Source organism: Leptodactylus fuscus, chromosome 7 (genome assembly GCF_031893055.1).
Source record: "Leptodactylus fuscus isolate aLepFus1 chromosome 7, aLepFus1.hap2, whole genome shotgun sequence".
Lineage (NCBI taxonomy): Eukaryota > Metazoa > Chordata > Amphibia > Anura > Leptodactylidae > Leptodactylus > Leptodactylus fuscus.
The window spans coordinates 78,767,896-78,791,569 of record NC_134271.1 but is presented as its reverse complement, the minus strand read 5'-3'; the positions used below and the strand labels follow the sequence as shown (position 1 = coordinate 78,791,569).

Below are 23,674 nucleotides of genomic sequence, written 5' to 3'. Positions count from 1 at the left end.
TAGGCCACTAGTTGTTCATCACTGCTCAACACCAATGCCCTAGCCACAAAGTATGGACCTCCATCAAGCTGTACATCTACTCCTACTCAATGATGACAATGGATCTGTCAATGCAGCAGGTCACAAAAAAACATTGATCTTGATACAAATAATTCACTTTATTTTCTATTCACAAGAATTAAAAAAAATAATTGTAATAAGTTAAGTAAATTGGGATCAAAAAAGATCATTTACTTGCAAACTCCATTATCTGTTCCTGTAAATGAAAGAGAGAGGATTTGTTAGATATGGGCCCTGCTGGCACATAGTAATAGTACATTCATACCATGTTTCAGTACGCAGGTGGCTACCAAACTTAGATTTAGAACAAAGAATCAGGAAATATTCACATACTGAACATTGCTTCTATTTCTCTGAATGGGGTTGTTTTGAAGACATGCACATGGATAAGCCTCATTCAGATGTAGAAAACATTTGCAGAAGTTTCTATAACAAATCTGACATGTGTGCATTCACTCTGAATCTTCAATGTTCAGTAGTCATATGCTCATCTACCACTAAACTGGTCCACTGAAGTTGGCAATGGACTGGACATGTCAGGAGACTTGTTATTTCATTTCTGTCATGCTAAGAACAGCACCTAAGCACAGTAAAGGAAATAACAAACCTTTAGTGGAGGAATTGCATTTGTAGCTTGAAGACCCAGGGTTCGGAGTAGAACAATTGGTGGTTGCTTTGTATTGTACAACCTCTTTAACAGGTCAATGGTAGCCATTAAAGGCAGGTTTTGCCTCTGGCGCTCAGTCTCATACTGGAGAAGGTGCCTTGTTGATCCTTTGAAATACAAGGAAAAAAATAATAAACTCAGATCAGAAGAGCAAAACCAAAAAAAGTTATGCTGATAAATGTGCATTTTCACGTATGCACCTTATTCTGAGTGAACTTCTGAATTATAGATTGTTTTCCTTAATTCACTGCAGACACGTATAAAATGGATAAAAACAGTTAACATGCTAAAAGGTTTGGCAGTCATTTACAGTACTGTCAGCTTGGAGGGTGAGGATCCTAGGTCCTAAAATGCCATATAATGACATATGTTGTAGGTGTTCACCCAATAGTAAAGATAATGAGAACTGGACCAAGCCTGATGAAACAATATTTAAAGATAACCATTAAAGATTTATTTTACGTAAATGGTTGAAAGCCGTCTAATTGTCTAGCTACTACAGGCTAATCCGCGCAGAGTACAAGTCATTGGTATGTCTGTGCCTAAGTGAAGATGGTGTGCTTCGTATTATCTCAAGCACTAACAGACAGCACTAGACCCTCCAGATCACTCGTCTTGGATGGATTACAATTGCTCCTTCCCAGGGGATTTACAGGAGTGGAGTTGTCAAGTCTCAGGCAGTGGATGAATCCTCTGCCACCACATATATGTTGCTCTTGTAATGAAAGCAGCTTCACACTACCTTGTCATAATACAGCTCTCCTCAGTTCAATAAAAGCGGCACCTCACATGTTTCCCACCAGAGGTGCTAATAGATGGATAGTGGGGAATATTAACTGATACTCCGTTTTATAGTTAAATTTCCCCTCACCCAATTCATCCATCCATCATACTATTACACCAATGTTATAAAAAGGGCCACAAGGGGCGGAGCAGATAGGGCACTGCTTTTATATTGTAGTAGCCAAGCACAGCAGCTTCAGTTTAAGATCTAAATGAATCAAATTGACAGTTATGTTAAAAAAACAACTCTATTTTCAGACCTTTTAGGGAGCGTCCACACTACTGTTGTGATAAAAAAAAAAAAGATTAAAAAAAGATGCTTATCGTAACAGACACTAACCAATGTTAAGGTTTCCTATGTTTTTAACTGATCCATTTAATGGATAGTTAATTAGTATCCATTAAAATTTTCTGACAGATGCTAGCAATGGAAACTAACAACAGTAGTGTGAACATTCCCTTATGTGGTATATTAATAAAATTAATTTGATTAAATTGGTCAGTGCTACCCAAGCCCAACCCAGAGCAAGTTTTCAATTTATCCCAGACACTTTCATGACTAAAAGAAACATGCCTTATTAACCAATATGTATACTTAATGTAACATTCTTCCCAGAAGAGCGGGAAGAGGTAGATTTTATCCACGGGGAAGGCTGAATAAAATGATCTGAGTTTAGTGGGGCTGGAAGACAGTGCTTTACATATTGATCTTTCATTACTGAGATATTAATAATTACCTAAGTCTTGACCATCAAATGCTGCTCTGCTTAGATGATGAACCAGACTAGCTACATCTCCAAAGCCCATATTAACACCCTGACCAGCCAGAGGGTGCACTCTGTGTGCAGCATCCCTGCAAAGACAGAATCAGCACTTAGCTCCATTGTGATGGTGCTAAAATCTCTTAATTTCATGTATATCATCTTACCCAATTAAAGCCACACGCTGGCGGATGTATTCAGTAGCATGACCCAACCCTAAAGGGAAAGCTGCCCTGCTCTTGTCCCCGACGTGGGAAACACTGGGAGGCAGCTGACGGGTAGAAGATCCAGATGGACTTAAGAAAGACACAGCTGAGCGCAACATAGATCCAGCAGAGGAAACAAAATCTGAATGGTGCTCACTGCTCCACTGTGAAAGACAGAATAAACTGTTACTTGGTCTGCGCTAGAAAATTACTAAAGGGAATCTGTCAACATGAAAATGCTGGATAATCTGAAGGCAGCCTATTATAGAGCAGGATGGGCTGCACAGATTTATGGATAGTTTTATGAGGAAAGATCCATTTACCTGTCTGTTCTTTCTATGCTTAGAAGTTGTGATAAAGTCCAGTGAGTGGTCCTTACAGGGACGGACAACTACTCTATAAACCTGTTTGACTACTCCTACTCAGTAACATGCGGCTTACAGATTAAACTGCATTCTCATGGCGACAGGTTCCCTTCAAAACGCAGAAGAAAAAAAAACAAAAAAATTCCCAAAACTTACAAATGCTGAATTCACCGCATCAACAAAACTCTCATCCTCCATACTTAGAAGCTCAGAGGCATGGTCTGGAGATGTGGACCAGACTAAGGAACTCCATGTGTCTGAAAGCTGCAATAATAAGACAGCAAAAGATCAATAATCAGGAAACACACAAGTCTTTAAAAAAAAAAAAAAAAATAGACAGCAAAAGAAGACAAGGAAGATACAAGTGACACAAAGAAAAACAAGTCATACAAACATTAAGAAACTACATTTAATGGAAAACAGATGAACTCAAAGCAGAATTTCCCATGTGTTAAACACTGATCAAGGGTGATGAGGACATCGAGTGGTCACACTACCCGTCCAGTTGATGGTCACTCAGGATTGTAGGGTAATCCTTTCTGTGCATCTACATTAAATTCAATTATATGACTAGATCACTGCTATCAAATCCATGCATTAGCTATGTTCAAGTTAGTGGATGATAGATGGTTACCGGTAATAAGGCGATAGGTCCAGTAGGGAGGAACCTCTGCCAGGCCACATTGTTCTCAGTGGACTGCAAGAGAATAAAAAAACAAAAGGATTGAAGCTGAACGTTTTGCTGTATGGACAACGAAGACATGTTATGGTCGTAGCATTGGTATTTATATTTATTATTTTATTCTGTCACAAGTGATGCTTCCTGCCCTCTGGTCAGTGGTGGTGTAACATGCAGACTTGTCAGTTCTTTACACCATACCTCTACATACCTGACTTAATGTTAGCCTGGCATGCTCGCCACAGAAAAGGTTCGGATAAACGTATACTTTTTACATTGAGAAGTGTCTTTACCTCTGTCACTAGAGGACAGCATGGCGGTTCCATTATTCTCCACTTACTTCAGATAATTGCAGGGTGGCAACCACAGCAACATGATTGTAGCTCCACTGAACAGTCTTCATTCCTGCTGATCTGCGGACAAAGGAGTTCTGTCCATCTGCACCAATCTGAAAGGGACAAGGTACAGGGTAGTATACAATCTGTTACTGCTCGCTCAGTGGCCACCATGAATGATACATCTGAATGAAGAGTGCAGAGGGTTGTCCAGGAACACATGGAAGAGAAGTGACAAACCTTACCCTATCCTTACACGAAAAAGGCAAGAAGAGTCAGTGCTACAGCCAAGAGCAGGTTAGAAGGATGAAAAGTACGAAATACAAATAAAAAGAAAGAACAACTTTGGGATGGAAAAATACAGGTGGGAAGATGGAAAGGTTGGAGATAAAGCTGGGTAATATGCGACAGCGGAAACTGCTTGCAAGATACTAAGTTCTGGGAATTTGTATGGAAGAGGATGACAGTACATAGATGAGGCGTGCTTGAGGGAATCTCACCACCAGTTTTGTATGCAGACTCTCTCCATCTGCCAGCTGTATCTGTACAAATGGGCTGCCCTCTCCACTGCTGTATGGTGCTGGCCAGGTGTAACCTACAGCTTTGCTCCTATACAGGACCTCCACATGTTCTAAAAGAGTCAGAAACAAGAAATTATTTTCATAGAAGCATACAAAGGGATGTTCTTATGACCAAAGGGGAACGCTTCATCTCCAAGAGTCCTCTGGCCATTGTATGAAAAAAGTGTGAGTAGTGAGGCTATGTCCTGGTAAAGGAGGGCAAGTGACATTATTATGTGCTGCAGACACGCAACTGAGGCACTGCAGCGAATAGGGGCAGCTGTACTAATGATGCGACTATGGATGGACTTTTTTGTGTTTTTTTTTCACAAACTAATAAATGTTATGTTTTATATATGAATAGGATTTTATTTATTTTTTTGCCAAGAGACATTTGGAATAAATATTGTTAAGTGTGGCTACCATTCCTGAGGGTAATTATAATTTTGGATTGGTAATCCCCACACACAAATCAATTTAGATGGGAGATCCCAATATAGGGCTCTCCACTAGTTAAGAGGAATTGGGCATACTCTCATAGAGGTCACCAGGAAATTCAGATACTTGAGACCTCCATTAGATAGAATAAGTCTGACATCTAAACCCCCCACATCAAACCCAGCACAAATAAATAGATTAGGGTCACCTGAATGAAACTGTGTTCCCCCCCCCCCCCTGTGAATTGGTGCCTCCATTGCAGAGATATTGCCATTTTTTCAACATGCAAATAAGCTTTATGGAGCAAAGCCAAAAAGCTTTTTTGCATATTGAAAAAAATGGCAATATCTTGGCAATAGAGGTACCAATTCACATGGGGGGGGGGGCACTGTATTATTTCGGTGACCCTAATGTATAACTTTCTAGTGCTGGGCTGATATGCTAGGTTCTGGCAACAGACTCATTTCAAGAAGGAATTGTGTACCTTCAGAAAAATCACTACAGGGGGCTGATACATATATAGAGACATGCAATGGTTATAAAGGGATTAGGGATCCCTCAGATTAGCTGCACCAGGCTGCAACATACTCACCAGATAATGAATCCAGCTGGCGGGTCAGTGCTGTTGTGATGACATCATTTTCTATAATGTAGCCCATGTCCTCCATCCCTTCTTTATCAAATGTGATGAGTGCATCAGAGCATGCATCCCAGACCTATAAAGACAGAAGTAAAAGTGGAGAGGTCCAGTCTTACAGCCCACAAACATCTTCTATGGCGGTGAAGGGCTTACCTGCATTCTCTTGTATGGCTTTAGCCTCATAGCACAGATATGATCCCAAGCTCCAAAGCCTGTGGATGATAGCTGGTGTCAGCGTTAAGCAGGTGGAGCAGAGCATGGTGCTATACGTGCTATACTCACTTGCGAGGAGAGTTGCAGATCCTGGGGTAATGGAACTGACACGGTTGCTGAAATGCTCTGGTAGTGGATCCAACATTTTCTTTTTTCCAGCTTCCAGCAAAAGTATTCTCTTGCCATGCAGGTGAGGATCCGAACCTTGTGCCAGGGAGCAAAAAAGTATCACTGAGCATATTAATGTCCAAGTGTGAGGATTCCCAGGTTGAACTCAGTACAGTATAGGTAATAGAAGATTTACAGCATACATTCACATACTGTAGAACACAACGGCACAAAAATGACAAAACACGGCTTTAATGGTGGGCATTTTCGGTTGCCGAGTTGTGCATTTTTCTCATTTAGGCCTCATTCAGACTGTGGTTTTCAAGTCAGTATTTTGAATCAATGTTTGTAAGCCAAAACCGGGAGTGGAACCTAAACATGAGAGTAGTTTAGGTTATAGTTTTATGGGGTTTTTGTCCACTCTTGGCTTTTGCTTACAAATACTGATACAAAATTCTAACCAGAACGATACCATACGAATAAGGCCTAACAACACAAGATATATATGGCTTCCTCACCTAGGGCACAGGCCATTGCTGTTCCGACCATCCCCCCACCAGATATAACGACATCATAGAGCGTAGAGGCAGAGGAGGATAGGCAGCGGCGGGTAACTAGGCATCTATGAACGAGGGGCATACACAGAGGTAACATCATTGCAACTGTAAACTGCAGTCCCTGTTAGAACAAGAGACAAAACAGCAGACAATACTGTCACATTATCTAGGTCTACCACTGTGTGCGGCCAATAAATGTATTTTGCGTGGAGGGTCAGTGTACAAGAGATGTGGATCAGTATGGGGAGGGGTTTACTGAGAGGGTTAGTGCACATGGGAGGTGCAAAACGGTATGGGGGGGGAGGGGTTAGTGAATGCGAGGTGCAGAATAGTAGTGGGGTTAGTGTGTGCGAGGTGCAGAACAGTATTGGGGGGTAGTGTGAGAGAGGTGCAGAATAGTATTGGGGGGTAGTGTGCAGAGAGGTGCAGAATAGTATGGGGGGGTAGTGTGTGAGAGGTGCAGAATAGTATTGGGGGGTAGTGTGTGCAAGGTGCAGAACAGTATTGGGGGGTAGTGTGTGACAGGTGCAGAATACTATGGAGGGGCAGAATACTATTGTGCATTAGTGTGTGGGAGGTGCAGAATAGTATGGGGGCAGTATGTGCGAAGTGTAGAACAGTATTGGGGGATAGTGTGCGAGAGGTGCAGAATACTATGGGGGGCTGTGTAAGGGAGGTGCAGAATAATATTGTGCGTTAGTGTGTGAGAGGTGCAGAATAGTATGGGGGGGCAGTATAAGGGAGGTGCAGAATAGTATTGGGGGTTAGTGTGTGCGAGAGGTACAGAATAGTATTGGGGTTAGTGTGTGCAAGGTGCAGAACAGAATTGGGGGGTAGTGTGTGAGAGGTGCAGAATACTATGGGGGGGCTGTGTATGGGGGGGCAGAATACTATTGTGCGTTAGTGTGTGAGAGGTGCAGAATAGTATGGGGGGTAGTGTAAGGGAGGTACAGAATAGTATGTGGGGCAGTATAAGGGAGTTGCAGAAAAGTATTGTATTTGTAATGGAGATTATTGAGGGCTCAGTGTGTGTGGGGATTGTGTGTTCTGGGTGAAAAAAGGGAATGTTAAGGGCATATAGGAGAACTGGGGCACAGCAATGTGATATGAGATGGGGCTTCTGAGGGGGAGTCTGCACGGATATAGAAGCTTTCAGTGCAGTCAGGGTGTGGGGGGAGTCCAGTGTGTGATAAATACTGACATGAAACAAACTTCAGGTCAAACCCGTCAAGCGCCCAGGTCGCAGGTCTAATGACGTCACCCGAAATCCGGCGCTTTCTCCTTCTATGATTGATAGAGACAGAAGCCCAGCCGAAGTCAGGTCACTTGGTTTGTCACAGACGTTTGTCCCCGCCCCCTGCTATAACCCATTGGTTGAGACTAGAATGGGGCGGGGACCTCGCGTAAGGTTTGCCGTCTTCCTCTGAACTATTCTGTTCCCTATTCAAATATGGAGCTCAGTCTGTGTGCGGAAATGGCTATTTAGCTGCCATAGTAACGAGTATCCAATGAGCTGTCCAGACAGCGCGGGTGGGTGTGGCCTCGAGCTCCTCACTAGATCCAGGACCGAAGAGCAGGTGACGGTTTAGGGCCACAGTTGGGCTGACCACTGTGTATGACAGTAAGGAGAGGGGCAGTGGGAGCCGTGCAGAAAGCAGAATGGGTGCACTGATCATTATTGTGTGACCCCGCTGTAACCTGCACATAATAGCGGGCTAGCTGCAACACAGCACTACACAAGGGCCCAGCCTTAGGGGCGCACAGATACAGGGAAGAGGTAAATGGCAGTATACAGGGGTCTGGGGCAGAGAGGGGCGCCTATTGTGCTACTGTTTTATATGTTGTTTTGCTACATTTGAGTAGTACAGCCCCACACTGATCATGTAATATCACCACACAATGACTACCTGAATACTACATCCATAGTGAGTATATAATACCGCCACCCATGACCACCTAAATACTACATCTATACTGGGTATATAATACCGTCACACAATGGCCACCTAAATCCTACATCCATCCTAAGTATATAATATCACCATATAATACCACCCCACAATGACTACCTGAATACTACATCCATACTGAGTATATAATACCACATAATATAATACCACCACACAATGACTACCTGACTATTACATCCATACTGATTATGTAATACCACCACACAATGACTACCTGAGTATTACATCCATACTGAGTATATAATACCGCCATACAATGGTCACCTAAATACTACATCCATAGTGAGTATATAATATCGCCACCCATGACCACCTAAATACTACATCTATACTGTTTACATAATACACCATACAGTGACTACATGAATATCACATAATACCACCACACTGTGACCCCTTGAATATTACAGCCACACAGTAACCACCTGAACACTACAAGAAGCTTACTTGTATAGCACAATCATATTTCACAGCACATTACAGGCAATGTCAGCCACTGTCCTAGTGCTTTCCCTATTACTACATCTTTGGAGTGTAGGAGGTTGCCACACAGTGACCACCGGAATATCATAACCACAATGTATTTTTTGTGTGCTAGACCTGAATAGTGCAACCACACAATGACCAACTATCATTCTATGACTATTTTTGCGCACACCTCAGCTGTTCCATGCTTCTCTTATTGTTCATTCCTCCACCATGAGCACCATCCAGCAAAATGCTGTCCCCGGGTGATGTGTCCTCTGAGCTGTAGAGAAGATAAATATGTATTCTGTGTAGGCTCCACCATGGCTTGGGATCAGGAGGCAGATGATGGGATAGCAGCCACGAATATGATGGATCAGGATGTACTGGACATGTTGCAAGGTTTGAAGATCAGGAACAGCTTAGTCCTGCAGGAGCTGACTTCTCTGTATGAGGCCTGTAGAGGGCAAGCTATGGACCGGAGGATACATCTGTGAGTAACCCTTAGATCTATGTGTGATATCTGTAGCTGGAGTCCCAGGGCCCTGTAGATGTCTGTAGACGTCTGTAAAGCCTTTGATTTGGTTGAATGGCAATGAGAGCAGAGCTACGATATAGAGCGCCAATATAGAGGACACGGAGTTATCTGTACTGTAAAGTACACAGAGCGGACGCACCTCTGAATAGTTGACCCATGTGGGAACAAGATTTTGGTTTCCCCCCAACAATTCCATATTTATGGCCTATCCTAACGGATATTTAAATATGCTCCATTTACGTATGAACCACATTATTCAGTTCTGTATCCTTTAGAGATATCTTTTTGTGGGATAAATTTTCAATATATGTTAATCATAAGTTGATATGATTCTATATAGTCCTAAGCCTCTCATCGCCTCACCTACCATCTATTAGCAGTGTTGTACAAGCTTACTAACATGCCTGTCTTCTTAAAGTGCAGAATCCGTTTTTAAACCAAAGGTTAAGGCCTCCAGTAGGGGCCCCGAATTCACTGTTCCTCAACCCTTCCAAATGATGCTGCGTGAAGCAGAAAAAAAGAAGAAGATGAAGACTCAGGTGTGGGAAGAGGTACAAGATGAACAGAGTGCTGAGGAAACAGAATGCTTAAAGCAGTTCCGTGCCCAGCCAGTACCAGCCCATGTCTTCTTGCCTATGTACAAGGAGATAATGGAGCAAAATGAAACGCGAAGACAAACTGGCATCCAGAAAAGGAAAGAGCACCTGCTGTCCATGCAGAAACCATTCCACCGCCTTGTACAAGACAGAAGACAACAAGTGGAGCGACCTGTGAGTGCCCCCACTGAGAAGGTGCCAAGCAGAAAGAGGTCCATTCCTAAATCTGTTCTGGATCCCACTGTCAGTGATGGGCTAAGAGGTGAGTGCTTCTAGTTCAGTATGGCATGTGTAAGACCTTGGGTTTGGAAATGTAACTGATAACTTATCGGGATCTATTCTCTGCTTTACAGAGGCAGAAATGTTAAGAAAGATCACTAGTCATTTAAGAGCAAAGAAATTGCTGGAAAGCTCCTCAGCCCCTGTCTCACTAAGCCGAGAAATTCGTGACCCCCATTCCAGAAGCTCCCTGAAAACCAAACAGCAGAATCTGGGGTTCCTACAGTCAAATCTAACATTCAAGCCCCATATAAACCAGTCAGTCCCTGACTTCCAGACGCTGTATCGTAACTTCCAGAAACTTTCTTTAAAAAAGCAGAATACACAGGAACCTACAGAAACCAAGCCTTTCAATCTCCGCACTTCCAGCCTTAGTTCCAAGAGACGCAGCAGGACAGATGTGGTACAGGTGAGACGGTAGTCTACACATTGGTACCCTGACATGTAATAGACTGCAAAGGCTCATTATATGTCATATAATATATGTCCTACAGAGGACAAGTGCACTTCTGGAAATATTGATCTGTGGTGCTTGATGTTTCAAAGGTGTAGGTGGGACTAATACCCAAATATTAAGTGTGTACATTATGCTTTCTGTCAAGAGTCCTCTTGCTGACTGATCTTGAAGCCCAGTTTATGTAAATGGGACACACATAAGCTACCTTTATTTAATAACATGGTTTTGTGCAGGAAAGTGTGACATCTGTTACTGATTTTACAGGAACCTTTGAAGGAAACCCCCCCTCAGAGATCTTCGGCCTATATGTCTAGCTTATCACCTAACACTCTTCCAGTGTACATTACTGATAGCACCAAGAGGCGAGAAGTTGCCATCAGGTAATCATTACGGTGTCACAACAATCCAATTTTTATAGATTTCATTGCTCTTTGTATTACCATTAAAGAGAGTTTGAAGAAAGAATATTTCTGGCACTCAATGGGAATTTTTCATATATTTATTTTAAGCATCCAGAGTTATACAAGTAGACGTTTCGGTCAATTTAGACCTTCCTCAGTACAACCCATAGTTGTACTGAGGAAGGTCTAAATTGACCGAAACGTCTACTTGTATAACTCTGGATGCTTAAAATAAATATATGAAAAATTCCCATTGAGTGCCAGAAATATTCTTTCTTCATTGAATATGGCGGTGAGATGCCTTTTCTGAGCACCTAATCAATTTAATACCGAGTGACGGATCATTACATTTCATTAAAGAGAGTTTGTTACCAGAACCCATTCCCATATCTACCCAGCCTCACAGATAGATAGGTTAGCTACCCTGTTTCCCCGAAAATAAGACAGTTTCTTATAATTAATTATCTAACGAAATATATGACCTTTCTTATTTTCGAGGAATGTTTTATGCAGTGGCTGGAGCGGGGAACAATCGGCAGTCATGCTGATGCTTCCTTAGTGGAGCGCCGGCATGACTGCCGGTTGTATGTGATCCAGAAGGTGAAGGGGGGTGTGTGTCTTATTTTCAGGGAAACAGGGTAGGTTAGATAGGTTGGCTGCTTTGATACGGTGGGATCTGTTGATAGACTCCTTTTAGCTCAGGTTGCCTTGGTGCAGCACAGTTGCTGCTGTTATTTGTTTCTTGCCATAATGTTCACTGTATTCATTGTACAGTATTGGAAGCCCAGTGCTGTAATACATGGGGTTTTTTTACGTTTTTTGCTCTATAATGAGGATCGCCCTTTGAATTTATGCAGATTGTCACAGAAAAGAATGAGGACATCCAAACATAGTGTACATCCTGCACAATAGCTTCCGGGGCCCTGAGCACAAGACAGACTGTATAATATGACTGTATTATAAACTGTCTAAATTAGGATGGGGGACTACTGGTAATAATTAATTCCCAAATAATAAATTAGATTGGGAAAACCCCTTTTTCTACATAGAACCATAGAAGCATTGTTCACATCCTTGGAATTTGTAATTCACAAGATCTACAGATAGATTCAACTCTCTACAGATCTTCTCTGCAGGATAAAGACATCCAGGATATAGAAAGGGAAAAATGGCTACGTGAACACCGCCAGAAATCTCTTAGAATGCAGCACTCTCTATCTAGACGAGCTAAATCACTAGATCCACACAAGCCTCTAGCGGCATCCAGAAAAGAAATGCTGAAACAGAAGCGGTAAGTAAAATTCTGCTGGGATTGTGATGTGTAGGCTTGTGTAAGCAGTGAGACGTGATTGTGAACTTGTGAAGTGCGGCTGATCATTCAGTATATTGGGATGCTGTACATGCAGAACCAAGCTCCTGGCTGGCATGGCAATAGACAGAGGGTGTCCATTTGCAACAACTAAACTTTTGTTTTTATGATCTAGTCTGTCAGATCGCAGAAGAACTCAAGAGTATAAAGAAGAGCTGGAGGAAATGATGAAACGTGTCGACACGAGAGGGTATCTCTTTGAGCGTGTCACCAAGGTCAGTAGTACTTAAAGAAGCACTCCAGCAAAAATCCTTCACCTGATTTTTTGTCATACTTCAGACTTCTTTCATGTATATTGCACTCATAGCCCTGCAATTGAGCATCCCTATATTTTCTGATCAGACACCATCTTAGTTTTTATAGCTATATTCACATGTGCAGCTAAAGATTGTGATATATTTATACTTACTAAATTATATAGATTGGGGAAATAGCTACGTAAAATAAAAAGCCTTGTTTCTTGAAAAGTTTTCATACTATTGTTGGTCCTTCCAGGGAAGCGCCATTAAAGGCGTGGAGCGCAGGTTTACAGAGACTCTAAAACAAGCCTGGCTGAATGATGACTTTGTGCAGCAAAAGGGAAGGGTATCTGTGGATCTAAGTGAATCCAATGGCAGCCAAGATGAGGCAGAATCCCAGTGACAGGTAAAGATAACCAATAATACCTTCTGCATTATATTCTATCTATCTATCTATCTATCTAGATAGATAGATAGATAGATAGATAGATAGATAGATATTGAAACAGTTACAATTGGCTCCAGGCTATAGTCTGCATTGTTAAGGCCAGTACCAGTAGAACTCATTGACATTTTTTAATGTGTGAATAAGAGAACTAATCTCTAGTCCAATTTATAAAGCCCAATTTAGGGCCAATTATCAGAAATTACCAATTCTAGGGCGTGAGAATGTGGAAAAGACTTGCATCTTCTATACAACATAAAAGTGTAAACAGGGTGATGTGTTACCAACAAATGTACACTGTATAGGGGTCAATATTTTGTGCAACCCCCATATAGTAGGGATCATTTGCTGCTTGTAAGTGGCCAATCAGGAACAACCTTTATAAAAGGGCCCTAATAATTGCAGGTTCCATACTGTGAAATCCTCATCCCACAATGGAGGTGTTAGTGCTGCCAATTCCTTGGCTTACAGTTAGTTGGGTCCCATGAGACCAAGTACTGTGACTTAGTCTTTTAGCGTGTTGGAACTCATGATCACTTGCCTACTAAAGGGTTGTCAGGGCTATAGCCATCAGCTGTTGGGGTAAGGCTGAGGCGTGACGTTGCGGAAACACAGCTTTTTTTGTTTCAGATTTTGCTGCATTTTTTAGCCAGAACCAAGAATGGGTAGAAAAGGAATGGGAAGTATAGATCTAGCTCTTATACATCTACCTTCTGTTCAATCCACTCCTGTCTTTGGCTCAAAAAAAACACAGCAAAATCTGGAACAAAAAAGGCTGCATTTTCGCAATGTGGGGCCTCAGCCTGAAAGATTAAACGCAAACCTTGAGGGCTATGGTAAACTGGGAAGCTCCAACCAACTTCCCCACTATTTCAGTTTCAAAGACTTTCCAACCAACGCAAACAATCTTCTGAGATACCCGAGAAAAACCAGCAGAGCTGGAAAGAAACAATGGAGAAGCTCGTGAGTCGGCCTCAGACAGAACATGCAGTAAGAGGGTAGAATCATCATCATTATTCTTGTCCTGTATAGATGGTCACCTGTAGTGACTCTCTGGTCCACAGTCACGTCTGTAACAAATGATGCTTAGAAACCTCCTGGTGAACACACTGGGCAGTGACCAGACTGCTCGGCTTCCAGGCTAGACCGCTCCAGATGGAAGGCAGTAATATGACTCAGATTTTTTTTGGTTTTCTCTAGGGTTTCCATCTGTACAATATGTATGATCTGAAGATGAAATCTCACTGATCAGCAGAAGATTCGGACATCTTTCTCAAATAATTAGCTGTTCCCTCATTTATTCTTTGCTTTTTTACTATATTAGTTGTATGTCCTTGAATTATTTCACTGTTTGCAGTTTGGTTAGTTCAGGGTTTTCTGGTTCTTATATAGACCTAAGAAAACTCCACAAGATGCAATACAGATGATTCTTTGCATTATTGTTAACACTGAGGTTTCTGGATAAAAACCGTAAATGAAAAGAATATAGCACATACCATTGATGCATTGTGTGACTGGAAATTATGCTTTTGTGACAATAACACGAGAGAAAATAAAAGTAATGAAAGCAAAATCCAAACTTTTACTTTGGGTGAGTTCACAAATTGTATTTATTCTGAAATTCCACAACAAAGGATAGTACAAAGTACTCAGTACTACTTGGAAAGTAGAATATGGTAAAAGTACTCTGAATTTTACCCCTTCATCCATGACAGCAGCCCTGGAAAGTTAGACAAGATATGTTATAAGGGTAGGACCACAGCTTGCGGGAAACTTCTTTCCAAATGTCATATCAGAGGCAGGATTAAATTGGAGTCTAATGTGTCTAAGCAAGGTATGTGGTGAATGGAAGATTATGAAAGATAATCTGTTTTCCCTTAGCCCAAACAGCAGCACAACTGGGGTATTCCTGCCCCTATGAGCTGTTAGGACAGGTGGAACTTTTAATTACCTAACAGCTTTACACCCCTATAAGAGGCCGAGAGACCTCCTCCCCCTGTGTTAGTCCCAAAGTATAATACATAAATACAGGCTTTACGGGGCGCCATCTGCCAGCTCCTGCGTGGTCCCGGGCGGTTTTGGATCCTGCGGCCTACTACACTGCTTGCGTCCGGCCATCTTGGCCTCGCGGCCTACCCGGCTCCTCCAAATCTGCGCGGTGGCCTGACTGCAGCGGCTTACCTGTCTGTCTGTTCGGTCCCTCTTCATCCCGGTGGAGATCCTCTGGTGCCTCCTGGTGTCCTCCGTCTGCCGGTCTCCCCGTCTGCAGCGCTGCCTCCTCTTCATAACGCTGCGGCCGCCATCTTGGATTTGCGGCCCACCTCCCGGCTGGCTTCTCTGTAGGTGGTTGCCTCCTGTGGACCCTGCCTGCTGCTCTTCAGTGACCTGGCTCGGCGAGGTCCTCTGGTGTCCCTCCTCTGGTCTTCCTGATCCTCCTGCAACATCTGTGGAGACGTACAGCCTGCTGCTTCTGGAAGGCTTCACTGTATTGGGCCCTTGATCTACCTGCTGCCTGGCATCCCTGCATTGCCTGAAGTGGAGACACCTCACCCCCCCCTGCTGTCTGGCTCCTATCCTGACATTTTCTGCTGGGACATTCTGCTACCTCTGTGAGTACTCCCTGCTGTTTTTTTTTGGACTTTCTTATCCTCTTCAGAGACATTCTTAGCAGGGAATTTTTGTTATTGTGAGCTGCAGTGGTGTGAAGGGAGTGCTGAGCCCCTACTCCACCATCAGGGGGGGCTCCTCACCTTCCTCCACTTGCTATGTGTTATATGCTCTGCAATATATCCCCACGGAACTAGCACTTCTCCCACTGCTCTTTTGGCACCTCATGGGTACCGGGTTTGATTATGGAATTGTGTGACCGCCTCATGTAAGGCCTGGTGATACTGCGAGTGTGCCTTCATTACCCTCTATGGTCGCTTCTCATTGTGATATGTCCAGAAGACGTCCTAACATCTCTACTGCTTCTTCCCGCACCCCGGGCCGCTCTCTTACTCACTCACCATCAATTTCTACCTTCCTGTCCCGATCTGGAACCTTGGCTACAGGGTCTGGCACTGATGACATGGCTCTTCCATCTCCTCCGCTACGCCAATCGCAGCCACCTCCTTCACTGTCTGCCACCCTCCCTGGACATGACATGCAATCCTTGGATTCAACCTCCTTGCCCTGCTCGGCAGCCCATATTGCCTCTGCGGACTTTCAGCTACTTCGGGACCTTATTCAAGCTCTGCCCACTAAACAAGACCTGGATGCTGTAGTTTCCCGAATGGAACAATCCCAGGCACAGGCCCTCGGTGCGATCCAGTCTGATGTGTCTCAACTTACTACTAGGGCTGATGCTACTGATCAAACACTGTCCTCTCTGGAACAACGCCTGTCCGCAGTGGAGAGCAATCAAACCCACTCTGAGGCCCGCCTCCAGCATATTGCTTTGCTCCTGGATGACCAGGAGAACCGGGGCCGCAGAAATAATATTCGATTACGAGGAGTGCCAGAAAAAGGCCCTCAGGATGATCTGATCAGCCGTGTTAATACCATTTTCAATATGGCGACTCAACGCCCGCTGGATGCTACCTTCATGATGGACCGTGTGCATAGAGTCCAACGATCTGGCCCGCTTGACCCTGCTAATCCTAGAGATGTTCTGTGTAGACTACATTACTTCACAGACAAGGAACATATCCTGAGGTGTGCCTGGGATATGGGATCGGTGCCTTTTGAGAATGCCTCTGTCAAGCTCTATCCTGACGTCTCATCCCGCACTTTGGCTATGCGCCGTGCCCTTCAGCCGGTGTTAACTCTGATTAAGGACTGTGGAGGTTCCTATAGGTGGGGTCATCCCTTCCATCTGATTGTTCGTGCTGGCTCGTCCTCGATTGTTGTCCGTTCCCCGGCGGACTTGCCCGATTTGTTTGCCTCCCTGGATGTGTGCCCTGTCTCAGTCCCGAACTGGCTTGCTCTGGATTCCTCCCGCCCTGCTGTATCCAGGCACGGCCGCGGTTCCAGGCGTTCTTCTTCGGCTGCCTCTAGAGAGAGACCTCGGCGAAACTCATCTCCACGACGTCTTCCAATACCGGATCCGCCTGGGTCTCCGCTCCGCCAACCAGATCTCTCAGCTCAGCTTCCCATTGAAGCATGATTCCTCATGCCGCCGGGTTTTTGATCTGTTCACAGGATGGTGCTAATATCCTTTTATGCTGAGTGGTCTCGGACTTGTTTTGTGGTTTGTGGACATTTTCACTGTGTTTATTCGGTCCTGTGGCTACTCTGTTCCTCTTGATCCTGTTCCTGCTGGGCTTTATAGATGGCCCTTGTTGTTGATATTGCTGTTTTTTTTTTTATATATACAATGTTGGACCTTAGAGTCACTTTGTAGCCCCGTGCTTCCTATCCCGTTACACTTTGTTGGGGATAGAGGCATGGGGTCTTCCTTACCAGGTACACTCGTGGTGCTTGCGGGCCCACTTCTCCCCCCATCTTTTCTTACTCCCTCACTCCTTCCTGTTTGTTGTTGTGCCCCTGGCTCATTTGTCTAGGGGTAGTTAGATTTGTTCTACTCTTGGTTCTTTTTCCCTTTCCTTTTTCCCCCCCATACCTTTACTGCTCTCCTTCCTCTACCTTCTTATTTTTCTCTCCCCTTTACCCTCCTCAATTCTCCGTCCTCTCCCCTTCCTTCCTCCCCCCTTTTTTTTTTTTTTTTCTTTCTTCCTCTTCTCTCCTAGGGTGTGAGCTGGGAAAGCCCGTCTCCCTCCATGCCTCCGCTTGACCACCTTTCCTCCATCACCGTGGGTTCCCTCAATGTGAGAGGCCTTCATAGTCCAGAGAAGCGCTCCGTACTCTTCAATCTGCTCAAAGGTAAGCGCCTTCATGTTGTGTTTTTGCAGGAAACTCACCATTGCTCTACCAAGCCATACAAGTTGACTAATGCTTGGTTTCCTCATGCATATCATAGCTCTTCTCCCGACCCGAAATCCAGAGGGACTAGTATCTTGATTTCTCGCTCCCTGCCTTGGGAACATTTGGAGACTCGCACTGATCCTGAGGGGAGACTTGTTATGGTCAAGGGTCGTATTTCCTCTCAGCTTTTTACTTTTGTTTCTTTGTATTTACCTAACTCGGGACAGGGTCGTGCTCTTAGTTCTTACTTGGGGCTGTTGGACGGCTTTGTGGAGGGCTTCCTGGTGGCGGGGGGTGAGCTCAATCTGGTCCTAGACCCTTCATTGGACTCTTCTACTGGCGTCTCTTCTCACCCTTACTCACTCATCAGGAGGGTTAAGAGGGATCTTCATTCCCACCAACTTATGGACTCCTGGAGGTTACTCCATCCATTAGATAGGGATTACTCCTATTATTCTCCGGTCCATCACCGATACTCTCGTATCGACTACTTCTTTATCCGTCACCAACATCTTCATTCTTTATTGGCTGCGGAAGTCGACAACATTACTTTCTCCGACCATGCTTTGGTTACTTTGTCTGTTTCCTTGTCCTCCCCTATTCCCTTCCAGCGTCAGTGGAAACTTAACGCGTCACTTCTTGATGACGCAACCATCTTGGATGACATTAAGACCCGTTTGGGGGAATATTTTGAGAGGGAGGAACTGTCGGGGATTGCTCCTCCAATGGTGTGGGAGGCTCACAAATGTTTTATCCGGGGTATCCTGTTGCAACATGGTTCCCGCTTGAACAAGGAACGCCGGGCTTGCATTGAATCTCTGCTGCAGCGGATCCGCTCATTGGAACTTCTTCATAAACGCCAAATCACTCCTGATGTTTATTCTCAGCTTGCCAGCGCCCGAGAGGAATTGTGTACGCTCGTCACTGATAGGGTGAAGGGTACTCTAGCTAAATGTAGATGTCATTTTTACGAGTTCGGAAATAAGAGCGGGCGTTCCCTAGCTAGGGCCCTTCGGGTTCAGCAGTCCTCCACCTATGTTTCATGCATCGGTTCCGCCCAGGGTACTCGGTTACACATGCCCCTCGATATTGCGGCTGCCTTTTGGGACTATTATGCCTCTCTGTATTCTGTAGACTCTGGCCCTTCTCCTCTCCCTGAAACGGAGTTCCGAGATCGCATTCGTTCTTATCTCTCCTCCTCTGGTCTCCCGTCGCTGTCCCTAGAAGACTTGACGGCCTTGGAATCTCCTATTGTTGAAGAGGAAATTTTTTTAGCTGTCTCCAGTATGGCAACGGGTAAGGCCCCAGGTCCAGACGGCCTTACCTTGGTATACTATAAGAAACTTGGCCCTGAACTCCGCCCCAGACTGTTAAAAGTTTTCAATTCTCTCACTGATGGCTCGGCCCTTTGTCGTGACTCCCTGCGTGCTCACATAGCGGTTATCCCCAAACCCGGAAAAGACCCTCTTCTGTGCTCTAACTACCGCCCCATTTCGCTAATCAATGTTGACCTAAAAATTTTAGCCAAGATCCTTGCGACCCGTTTATCGCCCTTGTTAGGAGATATTGTTCACCCGGATCAAGCTGGATTTTTACCCGGCCATGAGGCTCGAGATAATACTACCAAAGCTATCAACCTCCTGTATGGGGCTAAACAGTCGGGCTCTCCTCTCATGCTTCTTTCAACTGACGCTGAGAAAGCCTTCGACAGGGTCAACTGGCGGTTCATGGAAGAGACCCTGTTACATATTGGTCTTGGACATCGCATGATGAGTTGGATCATGGCTCTATACTCTCTCCCTACAGCGATGGTCAGGGTGAACGGTTTATTGTCCCAGTCCTTCCCTATCCGAAATGGCACTAGGCAAGGATGCCCCCTCTCGCCTCTCATTTTCGTCCTGACTCTTGAACCCTTCCTCCGCCAAGTTCGAGCCGACCCGAACATCTCAGGCGCTGCTCATTCTTCCCGTTTGTACAAAGTGGCGGCTTATGCAGACGACTTGCTGTTTTTTCTCTCCTCCCCGCATGTCTCTCTTCCGGCTCTGATGCTCGCCTTTCAGGTTTACTCGACCCTTTCGAATTTTAAAATCAACTTTTCGAAGTCGGAAGCCCTTAATGTGACCCTTTCCTCCTCGGCGGCCTCCTCGAGTCAATCTTTCCCTTTTCATTGGGCCCCCACTTCTCTCAAATATTTAGGGGTTTATCTTACTCCGAACCCAAAAGATCTCTTTCGTTGCAACTTCCCCCCACTTCTGGCGTCTATCAGGGCTGATTGTACTCGATGGTCCGCTGGAGCCTTTACTTGGTTCGGGAGATGCGCGATTTTTAAAATGAACATTCTCCCTCGTCTTCTCTACTTGATGCAGGCGCTTCCCATTCACATCCCTCTGTCTTTTCTTAGATCCCTCACTTCCGTTCAACTGAAGTTCATCTGGTCGGGCAGACCCGCCCGAGTGAGCAAGGCTTTTCTCTTTCGTCCCAAGAGTTGCGGTGGTTTATCGCTTCCGGACCTGAAGTCCTATTACTTGGCTACCCACCTGACTCGTGTCGTGGACTGGTGTAGGCATGCTGTTTCTAAACCTTGGGTCTACATCGAACAGGCATTCTCTCCGATCCCTTTGCAGGTTGCCCCTTGGTTGGACTCCTCCTCATTGTCGTCTCTCTTTTCTCACCCTACCCTTGGTCCCACGCTTCGGATTTGCTCCAGGGGCCTTGTTCGCTCCACTCTCCTCCCTAAGGATTCCGCTCTTTTTCCAGTGCTGGGCAATCCTGCCTTTCCACCTGGAATGTTTGACCGAGTTTTTCGTAATTGGCGCCGTCATGGGATTTTCCGTGCCTGTCACTTCCAGGACGCAGGGGGATGGACTACACTCCTGAACTCCCAGGCCCCTCCTGAGCTGCCCCCTTTGGATGCTTGGCGGGGGTTGCAATTTCGTCACTTTTTACATTCTCTCCCTGCTCCTGCAGAGTTCCGCGTCGAACCTACCCCCTTGGAGAGGATTTGTGTTGGTGCTGGCCCCCTCCGCCACTCCCTCTCGCTTGCTTACTGGATCCTGGTTGAACCTCCGGAGGATTTTGTTCCGCCGTTCTTGCTGAAATGGGAATCTGATTTGTCCCTTTCCCTCTCTCAGGAGCAGCGTAAGCGCATTTTTCGCCTTTCTCATGCTGCTTCCATCAGCTCTCGCCACCAGGAGGCCAGTTACAAAATCTTGTCCCGTTGGTATAGGGTTCCTACGAGACTCCATGCTATGTTTCCTCAGGTCTCCCCATTATGTTGGCGCTGTGGCGACGAGGAAGGCACGCTGCTACACATCTTTTGGTCCTGTCCTGCCCTTTCGTCCTTCTGGGAGGGGGTCAAACGGATAACCCTCCAGCTTACTGAAACTTCTCACCATTTGGGCCCTGCCCTGTTCCTTCTTAATCACTGTGAGTCTTCTGTAAAGGTCTTTAAGCGTTCCCTACTTAGATTCCTGATCCTCGCTGCCCGGGCTTGTATCCCCCTTTTTTGGAAACGAGTGGATCCTCCTCCTCTCTCCCTCTGGATTTCGAAGGTCAACGAGATAATGCGCATGGAAAATCTCACGTCTTTCCTGCATGGCACGACTGAGGCGTACATCAAAACCTGGTTCTACTGGTTCAGGTTTCAACAGTCTGCAGAGTACCGGACGCTTCTGGGCTCTGACCCCTCCTCTGATTGATACTCTTGTTGTTCGTCTCATGTATTTGACCAGTGGTTGCTCCCGAGCCCCTCTCAACTGGCTGTGGTATGGATGACCTGGCGAGTGCTCTCACTGGTTTCCTGGCTGCTCACACTCACCCCTACCTACCCTTTCTCCCCCCACATTTAGTCCTCTCCCCCATCCATCTGTCCCACTAACCCCCTCCCCCCTCCCTTTTTTTTTTTCTTTTCCCTTTTTCTTTCTTCTATGTTGTTTTCTTTGTCTTTAATATATATTTTTTTTTTTATTGTATTTTGTGTTGCACTGTGTGCTTTTCCTGTTCGCAGGGCGGGTGTTCGCCCTGTACCTTGTACTTGTTTTTTTCTTTTCTTATTGTAAAAAATTTTCAATAAAAATTTGAGTTACAAAAAATAAATACAGGCTTTACAATGGAAGAAATGGGAGGGAGCCTTGTGCTGCTGTTTGGGCTAAGGGAAGACAGATTATCTTTCATAATCTTCCATTCCCCCTACGCCCAACAGCAGCACAGCTGGGGATTTAGCAAGTATCGCTTTTACCTTAGGGTGGGTGGTCTTGGCAGGCCAATGCCAAGACAGACTGTCTAGAGGCTATGAAATCTGCTGAGCACCAGTCCAGCCTGTAGTGTCTAGCGAAGGTCAGCTGCGAACTCCAGGAGGCCGCGGCACATATCTGCTCCGAAGAAAGGGAACGTCTTTCTGCCCAGGAAGTCGCCACTGCTCTGGTGGCGTGGGCACAGACGAACTCCGGCACCGGCAGGTCTTGAGCACGAAGGAAGCAGATGATGGCCTCCCTGATCCATCTTGACAGGATTACTTTTGATGCCTCTGTTGTGGCCAAAGATGTTGACTAATAAATTCTCCGACCTTCGGAATGAAGCCGTGCGGTCCAGGTAAATACGCAGTGCTCTGACCAAGTCCAGCTTGTGCATCCTTTCCTCCCAGTCAGAAGTGGGAGAGGGAAAAAAAAAAAAGGCCGGTAAGTAAATTATCCGGTTGATATTCTGACGGGTAGGTACCTTTGGCAAGAATCCCTGGACAAACCTTAGTTGTACCCTGTCCGGGAAAAAGGCAATAAAGGGTTCAGAGGCCGCTAGGGACTGTAGTTCTCCAACCCTCTTGGCGGAGGTTATTGCACACAGAAAGGTAACCTTGTACAACAGGTATTTCCAATCCACTTCAGATAAGGGTTCGAAGGGGGGAGAGCAAAGCCCCTGTAGAACCACAGCCAAGTCCCACTTAGGGACTGGAGGCTGTAACTGGGGGCGGAGCCTGGCGGCCCCTCTTAAGAATTGCTTGATTAGAGAATCTTGTGACAACCGAGTCTCCAGGAGAGCGGATAGAGCTGAAACCTGAACCTTTAGGGTAGCTGATGATGGCCCCTTCTCCAGGCCATCTTGTAGGAATTCCACGACTGAATTTCTATCAGAGTTGCTTTGGTTATCTGCACACCAGTTCTGAAATATTCTGGAGATCCTCTGGTAGCTCCCGTTTGTTGACTCCGCTCTGGAATGGGCTAAAGTTTTTAGCACTCCCTGGGGCAATCCTCTATCTCCACATACGGCGCGGTTAATCTCCAGGCAGTGAGGTTGAACCTGTCCAGGTCCTGGCAGAGCCGTCTGTTTAGAGTTACCAGGTTTTGGACTGATGGAAGCCTCCAGTAGGTCCCTCGACTCATTAAGATGAGGTGGGTAAACCATACCCTTTTTGGCCAGAACGGCATGATCACTATAGCCGAAGTCTGGTCCTGCCTGATTTTCGCCAATACCTTCGGTATCATTGGAATTGGAGGAAAAACGTAAGCACATTTGAACCACCAAGGTGTTGACAGGGCATCTACCGCCAAGGGATTGTCCTCCCAGTAAAGGGAGCAGAATCTTTCTACTTTGGCGTTGTATTGGGTGGCCATCAGATCCACCTCGAGGAGACCCCACATCTCGG

General features: G+C 45.3%; 2 protein-coding genes across 3 annotated transcripts; one reads left to right on the top strand and one right to left on the bottom strand.

Annotated features, from left to right (window-relative positions):
• Nucleotides 1–156: 156 nt before the first annotated feature.
• COQ6 (coenzyme Q6, monooxygenase) lies at nt 157–7,665 on the bottom strand. 2 transcript variants are annotated; one of them, XM_075282271.1, is made up of 13 exons: nt 7,597–7,657; nt 6,334–6,493; nt 5,777–5,911; nt 5,648–5,706; nt 5,447–5,570; nt 4,357–4,487; nt 3,862–3,969; nt 3,477–3,539; nt 2,999–3,106; nt 2,439–2,641; nt 2,248–2,363; nt 668–834; nt 157–256 (listed from the first exon to the last, which is right to left on the bottom strand). In XM_075282271.1, exons 2-13 carry the CDS (start codon nt 6,470–6,472, stop codon nt 227–229), a joined length of 1,383 nt encoding a protein of 460 aa, XP_075138372.1. In that variant the 5' UTR covers nt 6,473–6,493; nt 7,597–7,657; the 3' UTR covers nt 157–226. The 2 variants fall into 2 exon arrangements, with proteins under 2 accessions (XP_075138372.1, XP_075138371.1); XM_075282270.1 differs by having other exon boundaries at nt 158–256; nt 7,574–7,665.
• A 166-nt stretch (nt 7,666–7,831) lies between these two features.
• On the top strand, nt 7,832–14,578 carry FAM161B (FAM161 centrosomal protein B). Its single transcript, XM_075280655.1, has 9 exons — nt 7,832–7,949; nt 9,123–9,300; nt 9,764–10,203; nt 10,295–10,629; nt 10,942–11,057; nt 12,202–12,369; nt 12,563–12,662; nt 12,943–13,092; nt 14,332–14,578. The coding sequence occupies exons 2-8, from the start codon at nt 9,131–9,133 to the stop codon at nt 13,087–13,089; spliced, it is 1,476 nt and encodes a 491-aa protein (XP_075136756.1). The 5' UTR covers nt 7,832–7,949; nt 9,123–9,130; the 3' UTR covers nt 13,090–13,092; nt 14,332–14,578.
• Nucleotides 14,579–23,674: the final 9,096 nt, after the last annotated feature.